The following is a 12,377-nucleotide window of genomic DNA, read 5'->3' on the forward strand; positions in this document are numbered from 1 at the left end:
TGCTCTGCTCTCCCTCTCTGGGTTACTCCTGGACTGTCCCATGCAGCCCAGGAGCAGGACAGGCTCTCGTGGCCAGGCCCTCTCCCCCAGCACTCTTCCTTCCCATTGCTGGGCTCCGTTCTGCCCACTTGGCTGGGCAGATCCCAAGCCCTCCACAGCTTCCAGGCAGAAGAGACCTCCCAGCAGCAGGGCTCACCCAGGACTCAGACCACCTGGGCTCTGCAGACCTTGCAGCCATCAGAGCTGGGAGCTCCAGCTGCCCCTTCCCTGCAGAGTGGGCACAGCCACCTGCCCTCCTCACAGGGACAAGGTGTCCTGAGCCACCAGACCTCTCTGTGCTGCAAAAAGTGCTCCCCTGAGACGTGCCCAAATGCACCAGCAGTCTTCCAGAGAGAGAAAATACATCCAGAGCTCCCCTCACCTCCTTCATTTGGCACAAGCAGATCTGAAGGTTGCTTTCTTTTTCCAGGCCTGGAAGGGAGGTGCTCCACAGCTCTCAGTGAACCTTCCCGTTCATGTCTGACCTTACAAAATCAAAATAACAAGGTCACAGTCGCATCTTAGTTTTATTACAACTGACCTGCAGGCAAAAGGATAGAACTATTACATAAACACTCTGATCCATGTATAATAGCTTAAATAGAGGAGGAAGTCAAACCAGGATACCGGATAAAATATTCGGAAGCTCTTTGAAGCAGTTATGTTCCTGAGCTTCGTTTTACAGACAATAAGGCAACATCCCTGCACATCAGCTTTTTGATATTTTTATACATTTTTTTCTATGGTACAAGAAAAAAATAATAACCAGAATTCACAATGTACAGTTCTTAAACTATTTTCACAGCTTCTGAACACTATACACCTTTTTTTTTTTTTTTAATAGATACATTGCAATAAACGGTGCACCCTTAATAATTTATAATAATCTATGTTGAATAGGCTAAACCTGTCCTGTACAGCCACCCAGACAGCAGCACCTCCCTCCTGTCAGTGGCAGCTCAAAGCTTTGCATTTCCATTCCTGAGCTGGGCCAGCACCAGAGCACAGACCCAGCCATCCCAACAGGGCAGAGCAAGAGTGTTTTGGGAGGCTCCATCCAGTGCTGCCCTCTGAAAGGGTTTTGGGTTCCCTTTTGCCAAAGGAGAGAGTCACACTTCCACACCACAGGGAGAGGCAGAGCCTCACGTGTGGCTGCCCCTCCTGGCTCTGGGTCTCCTCACCCCCAGAGCCAGCAGCCCTGGGGACCTGGAGCTCCTGCAGCCCCATCCCAGGGCTGAAGGCTGCAGGGAGGAATCACAGCTCCACGGGATTTGCCTGAGAAAGGCTCTGGGGTGGGGACACTGCTTCAGACAGGCACGGTCTGACTGATCTTTATGCAGGAAGCAGCAGGTACCTCTGCTTTGCCCGAGGAGCAGCCCAAAAGGAACACAATCCTGGAAGGGCAGTGCCATCCAAGGGATCCCACGGTGCCAGCAGCAGCACCAGGACGTGTCCCCTCCACGGCAGACAGCCACCAGCTGGGTCCCAGGTCTCCTCCCAGCTGGGATGTGCTGCTTGGTCCTCACTCAGCTCTGCACAGGTGGCGTTGCTTGGACGTGGGGAGCCCTTCCTTGGGATCCTGCCAGCACCACGGTGTTTCCATTCCCTCTGTGTCCAGGCTTGCTGTTGAGCGCTGATGGGAGGTTGTTCTAACTCTGATGAAGTCCTACCAAGCACCTAAATCAGCTCCGAATGGAAAGCAGAGACCCTGCAGCCTCCATTTTATCCCTGCTACTAAACACCTGCAAACTGCAATATTTTGGGGGAAAAAAAATTTGGGGAAAAATTAATCTTTGAAAAATATGTCAATTAAACAAAGAGAAAAGTCTGATGTGCTGTTTCATTTAGGAATGGAGCAGAAGAAGCTTGCCTGGCCTTGCTAGGCCAGCTGAGAGGAGTTGGATGCTCCTTCATCTCCTTCTGCACCCGACAATCTCAGAGAGGTTTGCTCTGGGTGCAGCACCAGGAGGTCCCAGAGCAGGTTCAGTCCCCAGGTGGTGGTGAATTGTCTCCAGCAGCTCAGCAGGGTGGGCACAGCCCCGTGGCAGCCAGGGCCACCCCTCCATCCTGCCTGCAGCAGTGAGAAGGAAGAGCTCAGGTCTGGACTGGGACCAGCTTTGGCCAGGGGCTGGGAGGGCTGGGCTGTGCCACAGGCATAGGCAGCAGGGCTGGGGACAGCAGGAACACAAGAAACACTCACAGGACTCACAGGCAGAGCTGGTGGCCCATTCAAGCAGCTGCAGCCTCTGTGGATGGCACTGGGTGAAGGCAAAGCAAAGCCAGTGGGTGGTGAGCACTGTGCACTATAAACCAGGTCAACAAGCAGGTTAAATTCAATCAAGTAGTTTAATAATTCTTCAGGTCAAAGGTCTTATCTTACCAGGTAACAATTTACAGGACACCTAGTTAAGAGTGAAGAGTGGCTGGCTTGGTAAAAGGAGGAAGAATACATTATGTCCCATCTCAATAGTTTAATGTTAGCCTCTTTCAACGCAACGTATTTTTGGTAAAGACATATTCACTATATTTAACATGATCTCTCTTTAACAGGAAGTTCAGCTGAGCACACTGTCCCCAGAAAAGTACACTGCGACTGTAAAGCAACAGAATTTCATAGCAGTAAATCTATTGCACTTTGTGAAGAATAAAATTCTCCTTTGCCTTTCCAGCTCCAGAAGGCAAAGCATCTCGTTGGTTAAGCAAGTTCTTCTCCCTCCAGGCAAAGTCTCTTAATGTTCAGACAGACAACACCTAACTTTTGTTTGTTTGTTTTTTATTATTACTTGAAACAACAATCGGAAGAGTTTGAGAGAAAAATCTTTCCAGTAGCTGCTGAGGAGTCTCAAAGTTTTGAGTCTAGAAATGAATTTTAGGTGCTATCCAATCACAGTCAACAAATATATGTACTTATTTCCACATTTCATGAATATGTCCACAAAAGAGCAAGATGAGGTCTCTCTGTGACCAACACTAACACTGTGTGATCAGGTATTACAGGGATGCACTTTATATGTGACAACAGTATACAGACAGGATGGAAATAACACCAATATTATTGCACATGGTGTCTGGGCGAGCATTAAAAACACTGCAATATGTGATGAAAATTCTTTACAGCTTGTTTTCTCTCAGCCCTTTTTCTAGAGTTTGATGTAGCAGCAGTATCAATCCACGTACATTGGAGAGCTGGGAGTTGCTGGCATTTGATCCAGGATTTTACAAACATAGCATGCAACATCCACTGTGCGTTCCTCATACATCAGGATGAAGGGATGTTTCTGGAAGCAGATAAAAAACACCAGAGTTATGGTCACCCTCCTGGCACGTGCCCCTCAGATGAAAACGGAGCAGGGGAATTTGTGTGGTGCAAGAACAGCCTTTGTGGTGGCTGTAGGACACAGGACACAGCCTGGTCCATGGCTTTTCCACACTGGGAATCCATGTCCCTAAGGTGGGAGGTTACTGAGACAGTAACCTCAGCACGGGACCCCAGAGTGCCAGGAGCTGCCAGGCAGTGAGGGTGCAGGATCAGCAGCTCCTCTGCAGCACTGACATTTCCTGAAATCCTTTCAGGAGAGGTTTCATCAGCAGCATGGCCACAGTGGGGAGAGTGACAAGGAGTGCCCTGCAGAGGTCAAATCAAGCTCTGCTCTCCTGAGCCCTGACCCTCTGCTCTGCCCAACAGGCAGCACTGGCCAGACTCAGATCAGAACAGTTGGGACATAACATCAGGGAGGTGCTAGGCCAGGACATCAGGCAAATCCCTTTCACATCAGTGAAACCCCAGAGCTGATTGTGGAACTACAGCCTCTAAGAGGTGCCCTCCAGGTGCCCAGAGCTCCTTCAAGTTGCCACATGGGACTGATCCAAGCCAAAAGCATTGCTGCTCTCTCTCCTTCAGCATCCCCACCACAGACAGGCCCTGCTGCTGCCCAGCTCTGCTCCAGATCTCACTTCTGCCTGAGCCCAGCCCCATGTGAGCAGTGTTGGAGGCATTGAAAGATGCAGCACTGAGAACTCACCAGAAGCTCTTTGTACTTTGGCCTTTTGGACTCGTCCTTTGTAAGGCTAAGGAAAGCAGAGAGATAATTAGGGGAACGTGGGATCAGGGAAAATGTTACAGACATCAAATACAAGCTTTTACAGGACATGATGCTGTCACAGTGGGACACACCACCTTTGGTTTTCTGGAAAACACATCCTTGCACTGTGAGTGACCACAGGAGTAACCTCCATCCCTCCATCCCAGCTGTGCAGGCAGGGGCTGGGGCTGTGTCTCACACAAACTTCCTGCCATGGAAACTTCCCTCCTTACCCTGTCTCCTCTCCCTAGCACAGCCTCTCAGAGGTTTTCTCCTAATTCCTTTCCTGAAGAGCAGTTTCCAGGGTCTGCCCTTCAGTTAACCCACACAAATCCCCCATTGTGGATATTCTCAGTTCACTCAGAGAGAAAATGAGAAGGATTTTTCCCAGGCTTAGCCTGGCAGAAATCTTTCTCTTTTTCTCTCTGACTGAACTGAGAATATCCACACCCCATCACCTCCAAAGCACTAAAATGTGAGAAGTCCTCCCTCTTATGCTGGTGCAGGAATGTGAAAAGAAGCCAGGAAGTGCTGGACACTTGACCCTTGCCAAACACCAGCCAACAAAACGAGCCAATCCCAGAGCTTTCAGCAGCACACACTCACCACAAGTTGACGAAGTTGATGAAACTTGGGGAAAACTCCCTTTCCTCTGAGTTACTCAGCTGTGGTGGGTCTCCTTTCACTACCTGTGTCAGCTGGTCAAACACACTGTTCCACTTGGGGTAGGGGAATCGCCCCGTGGCCAGCTCGTACTGCAGGGAGACAGCAACAGCAGCAGGCACAATTACACCAGGGAAGCTCAGTCAGGGAAAACAAGGATATTGAAAAAATATGGATATTGATCTAGTATCGATATCCAACTGTGATGGACAAAAACTCTCTAACAGTTTAAAGTTAGAACGTGTCTGTTTATTCGACACCGGGCAGTATGTGGGATAGCTCCCAAATCCACACCGTGGCTTCCAGGTGATGACAGAGCCCTTTTATCCATACAAGTATTGAATACCCAAAATTCAAATACACATTCATCATTTTGGTACAGCCCATTCCCCACTTCCTATGCTAATCAATCCAAAAGCCATTCAGCAGGCGTGGTTTGTTCCTTGAAATGGGTCGGTGTCCCTTTCATGGGGATGGGTCCCAAAATGAGGAAGTCAATGAAGTCTTCCTCGTTCTGACCTTTCTACCTTTGCAATGCAAATCTGACAAATGAACTCTTGGTAGAACTCCCATTCCTTGTCTTCAATTGGTTTCAGAACAGAGGAGGCCCACAATTGTCTTATGTTCCTAAAAGCTCTTTGTCAGTTTGTGTATTCTTCATTATAAACCAGCTAACTAAACATTGTGCTGACAAGCAATCAATTATTAGTTAACTACTAACTCCTTACTTCATCAAGGCCTACTCATTTATTATTATTATTTTCATTAACTCTAGTAAGGCTTATTTCTAACTAAAATCTTAGCTCTTCTAAACTCTCTAACTCCCTCAAAGTTTACGTTCCAGCAGGGGCACAGCCCGACTCACCAGGGTAATGCCCAGGCTCCAGACGTCGGAGCGCACGTCGTAGCCCTGCCGCGAGGCGCTGGGGTCTATCCTCTCCGGCTGTGGGGGTGAGAAGCACCAGTCAAACCCTCTGTGCCATGCAGGAAACATCTGCAGAGCTAGAGAGAACCCTGAGCCTGGCACAGCTCCGAGCAAAACCTGCGGCCGGGGCAGCCAGCCAAGCCCAGCAGAGAAACATCCCAAGGAATCACTTCAAACGCTGATTTTATGGAGGTGAAGTGTAAAAGGTGATCAGAAATGGCCATTTGTCACAGTTCAATGCTTTGGGGTTTTTTTAACTTATGCACAAACATCTTGAATAATTGTGGCTGTCTTACTTACTTAGTTTTGTTCAACTTTGGGATGTCTTTAACACAAAGTGTCACTTTCTCTGTTTTCACAGCCAAGTTGTTCCCCCAAGGGAACATAAGAACTGGAATCAACATCTCATCCACCACTCTGGGGAGCGAGGCTTAGCAGCATCTACCAGAACTCTTCTCCATAACCAGCTACTAAGAAACTATTAAAACCAATGTGCTTTAAGAAAACTTCTCTAACAAGGTTTTAGTCATCCCTTGAAGGCAACTATGATGTTACAAGGCTTTAAGACATGCAAAATGTCTTTCAGAGAAATCAATATTGAGCCAGACATGGGTGATTCACACCTAAGAGCAGGTTATCCAGAGAGCTGAGCCAGCAAAAAACATCTTTATGCCTTGCATATCACCTTTATGAGAAACCTCAGTCTGCCTTCTTTAGTTAAAAATATAATAATTAACATGTCAAAAGAAACAGGCTCTCATTCAGTTTTGACTACAGCAATAATAAAGATACCTGCATAGCAATAAATTCTAAATGATGGGGTACAGGAAATACTTTGAAAGCCCTGGTTGCTTTATAAGCTACATTTTAATAAAATTTCATGGCAGACACAGCTGAGAAGTGCAGCAGCAGCTGGCCCAGCCCTGAACTCTACTGGGGACACACGCTGATGCCTTGAAGCTGCCACCACCAGCTCAGAACACATCAAATCATGGGGATGCTGGCCTGGCCAGTGCTGTGACCCACAGGGATGTGCCACAGCACAGCCAGCTGCCAGGCTGCAGATAAAGGAGGGGACTGCAGCTGCTCTGGGCAGGGCCAAGCTGCCCAAAGGGACTGGAGGGATGGGTGGCACTGGTGAGACACAGCTGGCTGTCCCAGGCACCCATACCCTGCTCCTGTGAGCAAACAGCAGCAGGGATTTGGCCCCAGACCATGGTGGCACAGCTAAAGGGAAAGCAGGATGGTCCAAAATAAATCCCATCTAAATAGAGAGCAGGAAGAATGCTGAGAATTTTCCATGTAGATCACACAGGAGCAATTAACACCAACGAAGGAAGAGTCACCATGTCACACTCTGGGGGCCTGGAGCGAGGGCTGCAGACAAAGCCTGGCTCAGGCCAGGTGTCCTTCTGATGCCAAGAGCAAGCAGGAAAGGAATGGCTGAGGTGGGACCCATCTCTGGATGTGCTGATGGGTGAAGGGACAGGGGATGGATGTGTCAGAGAAGGGTACAGGCTGCCATGAGGCTTCTCCAGCTCAGTGCCCACCTGAGTACCAGCATCTTGACTGAAAAACGAGCAGTGGGCACCACAGATCCTCCCTCTCTTCCAAACCCCAGCTATACAAACAGCATACATGGCCTGATCTCTGCCTGAACCACAAGACATCCAGCTGACCCTGACAGAAATGCCAGCAGCAACTGTCCACCTTCACCAAGGAGAAGTGAGAAGCCACAGTTTGCAGCCAGAGGCTGCAAGCTGACCTGGGAAAAGGACCTGAGTAACCAAGGATGGAGGTGACAGCATCACACTCCACTCCTGTGGAGGTCTGGAAGGAGCAGGGCAGGACACCCATCCTCACGATGGGTGGGTCTGCCCTCCACCCCTGCCCAAACCGAGCCCTTCCAGTCTCACCTTCCTCTCTGATACAGGCACTGGGTTCACTGGGGCATTCAGAAGGCAAAAAGCAGAAATGACACAAAGGCCACCAGCTCCAGCTCCACACTGAGCCCACTCTCAGCAGCATCCCCACAGCCAGAGGCAAGGCAGGGACCTCAGGGAGGACACAGGGCTGGCCAGGAGCTGTGGTGGCTGTGGATCCTCACCCAGAGCAAACCCCAGTGCTGGCACGAGCACAGGGCATGGTGAGGAGGGCTCAGAACAGCCCAGGCTGCTCCAGGGCCAGTGACTGCCTGGGAACTCAGTCCTGCCTTTCTTTCCTCCAGAGAACACGAGGTACCAAGGCTTTGAGGCCTTTGCTCACTGTAACAATTGCAGGGGAACTGAAAGCCAAAAGCAGAACAACCTCTCAGCGCCGCAGCTCCAAGGCTGAGGCGCCGCTCGCTGTGACAGCTCCAACAACTCTGGTCCAAGCACACAGCACTTGCTTGGCAGCTGGACATGGCTCCTGCTGCCTCCTGAGAGCACTCACAGCCAGACTGGCTGACACCCAGTGTCATTGTCACCAACAGGCTCCTTCAGAGCTGAGTGCCATGGGCTTGGTGAGCCTTGCAAAACCAGACACTGTCATCAGGGAGAAACATCCAGCAGCCCTAAGGAGAACCTTACTGGCTGAACAAAACTACTACTCCTGGCTCATTTTACACTAAAAAAATACTGTTTTCCTTTTGAGAGGAGTGTGGCAGCCTGACTCCTTCCCAGGTATATGCAGTTTGATGACAGCATCCCTTCAGACATCAGCCTCTGCTGGCTTGGAGGAATATCTGGCAGATGTGCCCACACACTGGGGACATCTCCCCATCTCCCAGGCTCCCTGGTACGTGGAAATGCTCATGTACTTGGAAAGGAGTCACTGCGGCTGCAGAGCAGCAGGGAAGAGGCCAGTCATCTCCCACATCACTTGCCAGCTGCTGGCTGCCCTACAAACCCTGTGCCCTGCCAAGGCTCTGCAAAACACAAACTGAACTGCAACACTTTTGCTCACTTAAAAGTCCACCCAGGTCTGGAGCTGCCAATGGAGCTGCACAAATCACAGAGTGCACAAAGACAGACAGGAGAAAGGAAAACCAAAGGGCTATGGAAGCACTCACCTACCCACATCCCAGGGGAAAGGGAGCACTGCAGATATTTACAGATATCTCAGGAACTATCATGGCATAACCACACCAGCCTGAGCAGAACTGACCACCCACCCATGGCTCAAAGGAAGATCAGAGTCAGGGCAGACAGGTTTTGCCCTGGACACCACAGTCAGAGAAAACCCATCAGAGAGCCATGGCTTGGGCCAGGTGGGAACCATGCCTTGGAAGAGAGATATTTGCCTTTTTTCTACTTGGTGGTAGATGAAAAGAGTTCAGAAAACAGTATTTTTCAGCATACAGAGTAATAAATCAGTAACAAAAAAATAAAGACAGGCATTAAAATTACAGTTACATGAAGAGCAGCAGGCACAGCTCCTTACACAATGTACTGGCTCATGTGAGAACAGAGATGCATTTTCAAAGCACCCTGAAGCACTGAAGTGTTTAAAACCTTCAGATAGCTTCCAAAATCACCACTACAGCTTTTCTCTCTGGGAGGGGGAGGGCAGCAAACAAGCAGGACAGACTCCCAGGAGCCAGGACTCAGCCCCAGCAATTTCCACGCAGCTGCTCCGCTACTGCTGCTCTCCAGAATCACATTCTCCTGGCATGAAGTTCTGGCACACTTTGGAATTCAAGTGGTTTACAAAAATCACTGAAATTCTGCTCTGCAATAACTCCCGTGACATAATCTTAGCAGAGCAAATGGATTTCTTGCAGAGCAAGACAAACCCACACTCTGACAGCCCTGCTCCCCTGGGCAATGGTGTTTTGGAGCTGCTGGAAGGCACAGAGCTCCTCTCCACTCCAGCACCACAGCCCTGGCAGCAGCAGAGGAAGCCAGCAAAAACCCAGGAATTTGGACACTTTGCCACAGCAGAGCTCGAGCCAGAGCTGTTTCATCCAGGAAAGGGGTGTTCATCCCACAGGAAACAGGCTGGTAACAGGGAGGGTGAGATCCCACAGAGCCCATCCCACTCACCGCCATGTAGGGCCGGCACCCTGCATCCCGCGTTTTGGCAATGGAGTCCACGAGCTGTCCGCTAATGCCAAAGTCACAGAGTTTAATATTCCCATTTCTGTCCAGAAGAATATTGGAAGGTTTGATGTCTGCAGGGGAAAGAAATTTCAAGCAGTAAGTCACGGCTGGAGGTTTGAATTTCAAGCAGAGCAGCTGCAGAGGATGGAGGCCGGCAGTGCCGCGCCGTCGCCGTCACCCTTGGCGCTGGATCCTGCATGGGAGCACGAGGGGATGGAGCCAGCCCCGGAGATGCCACGTGCCCAAAAGCAGCAGCAGATGCCCTGAAATCACACTTACATGGAAAAAGCACAGGCTAAAGGGACAACAGAACAGGCACACTTGTTCAAAACCTGCAGTCAAGACTCACGGCGTTACAGATGCTGTGATTACACTTTGAGTGAACCAAAGGCCACTAAAAATTCTTGCTATTATTTTAACAGATAAGAAGAAAAGACATGAAGTTAAAAAAAGACACAAAGAACTCACCTCTGTGAATGATTTTCAAGTTTTCTTTTAAGTGGTTTAGTGCTTTCACAGTCTAGGAAAGAAAAACAGATGAAAAATAAGCAGATGTCGTAAGAGTCCTGTGACTATTAAATTTTTGGAACTGCAAAAACAGGGTTAAAAGCATTTAATACATTGAGATATCAATGTCGTAATATGCCAGGCAATAAAACATTTTTCTCTGAACCTTTTCTGCAAACAGAAGGTGATATAAGAGAGGGTATGGGCTTAAGTGAACACACATCCCCTGTGAGGTGCAAAGATCCCACTCTGGGAGAGGGAGCAAGAGGTGGAGCCAGAATAATTTCTGATGTTAATTATCCTCAGCAATAACTTATTTCAAGCCCTATGCTACATTTTTTCAACAAGTCACAACTGTTTCAATTTCCTGACTTTTCATTAGGCCAGAACCTCCAGGTTATAGCAAGAAAACCAGGTTCTCCAGTGCCTTTGGGAGCCTTTGCACAGGACTGCCAGAAGCTTCTCTGGTCTGGGCTGGTGCCTGTGCTTCTGGTGCTCACATTCAAGCAGACAGAGCAGGAAGCTGGTCCTGGGGTCTGTTTATGAACTGATTACTGACCCCAGAATCTATGTTTACACCATGCAACATACTGTGGAAAAGTCATGAGCGCCAGTGTGGTGCAAACAGCAGCAGCAATTCTGCTCCACAGACCAACCACATTTTCACATGGAGTGTGATCTGAACAAGGATCTGAACTTTTCAATTATCTTCAACAACAAGGTTTAACAAAATACTCACAGCTAAAGTGATTTTGCCTAAGATTTCTTCTGGAATAACATCATCTAATACACTATATACATATTTGTAAAACTTATCAAACGAGGTAGACATGAGCTCCATACAGATCCAACAGTCACCCTGGAAAGAGAAAAGAATGTGTGTTACTGTTGATATCAAAAAGAGAAATACAAATCCAGAAAGCATACAGAGATCTGTGGAATCCTGTGAAATACATTAACAGCAACATGCATTCTATAAAAAGGAGGAATTCAGCTTGATTCATTTCAGCAATGAAAGACTTGCTCCCATTGACAGCAGAGGCATTTACCTGCCCAGCTCACACCTGGCATTACAGTTTAGTTGCTTGAACACAACTGAATCCAAGCCTCACACAGTGTTTTGCTCTCCAGAAGGCTGCAGGCACAGTGGAACACCCAGAAGAGGGGAGCTGCTTTCCTAGGAAGGGCTGTGTGGCTGGGGAAGAAGATTTTGGGTTACAGCCAAGGGCAGCTCCAGCTTACACTGCTCATTTGGCATCAGGCTTTTCACACCAGCTCAAGGCAGAGCAGGAGCTGATGTCATCTACTCAAGGGTTGCTACAAGGCTGAGCCCAGAAAACTCTCACTGCACCCAAAAAAAGCAGAAGATGGAGTAAGTGTTGTGACAGACATGGAAGCAGGGACATCACAGTGAGAGGCCAGAGCAGCACAGCAGGACAAGGGCATGACCAGCACACTTCAGAGGTCCTGGAAAAAGGTGAACCTGGGCTGCTACAGACCACAGGTTGGCTATGGAGGAAGTTGGCTAAGGAACTGTTCAGATTTAAACTACAGAAATTAAATTGGGCAATACATGTGGAAAATTTCTCTTTTCCACACTAGCAACAAAGGCAAAGTGCAGATGAAGCACTTCCATACAATGGAGAGTAGCTCAGGGCAAGAGACGTAGCTCCAGTGGCAGTGATGTGCATAAATCAAGTATGATTTGTGAGCTGTCTGTAGTGAGAGCAGCCTCTCTCTCATGGACTGGCTCTACTGGCCACAGGATCATCCAAAAACTGCTTCTGTTTTGATCAGATTTATTAAAGAATTGGGACAGGGCTATACTCCTGGGCTATTGCAGTGAGACTGTGGGGGGACAGGACTGGTTCCAGAGAGCCAGAATACCACAGACCACCTGCAGCCTTGTATTTATGTCTCAGCACAGTACTGAGAGTGACTTCCACTGCCCAGGTTACAACAGCTGGTGTTTGGACAGTAAAACCAAACCAAGTAAACAACACTTGAGCAGAGCCATTGTCATAACCAAGGCTCTACATGCACTCTGCATCACAGGTTGGGATGGGTATGGTACTGAAA

At 48.8% G+C, this 12,377-nt stretch overlaps 1 protein-coding gene across 2 annotated transcripts in view; it reads right to left on the bottom strand.

Annotated features, from left to right (window-relative positions):
* Positions 1–547: 547 nt before the first annotated feature.
* MAP2K4 (mitogen-activated protein kinase kinase 4) overlaps positions 548–12,377 on the bottom strand; it is a 61,495-nt gene continuing 49,665 nt past the window's right edge. For both annotated transcript variants that reach the window (XM_021538713.4, XM_021538712.4), the window contains 7 exons: positions 11,038–11,157; positions 10,260–10,311; positions 9,735–9,862; positions 5,650–5,727; positions 4,728–4,876; positions 4,062–4,107; positions 548–3,317 (listed from right to left, as the gene is read on the bottom strand). In XM_021538713.4, coding sequence (XP_021394388.2) covers positions 3,204–3,317; positions 4,062–4,107; positions 4,728–4,876; positions 5,650–5,727; positions 9,735–9,862; positions 10,260–10,311; positions 11,038–11,157 — 687 coding nt within the window. In that variant the 3' untranslated portion in view covers positions 548–3,203. The remainder of the gene's footprint in view (positions 3,318–4,061; positions 4,108–4,727; positions 4,877–5,649; positions 5,728–9,734; positions 9,863–10,259; positions 10,312–11,037; positions 11,158–12,377) is intronic.

This window comes from Lonchura striata, chromosome 18 (assembly GCF_050655825.1).
Source record: "Lonchura striata isolate lonStrDom1 chromosome 18, ASM5065582v1, whole genome shotgun sequence".
NCBI classification, from domain to species: domain Eukaryota; kingdom Metazoa; phylum Chordata; class Aves; order Passeriformes; family Estrildidae; genus Lonchura; species Lonchura striata.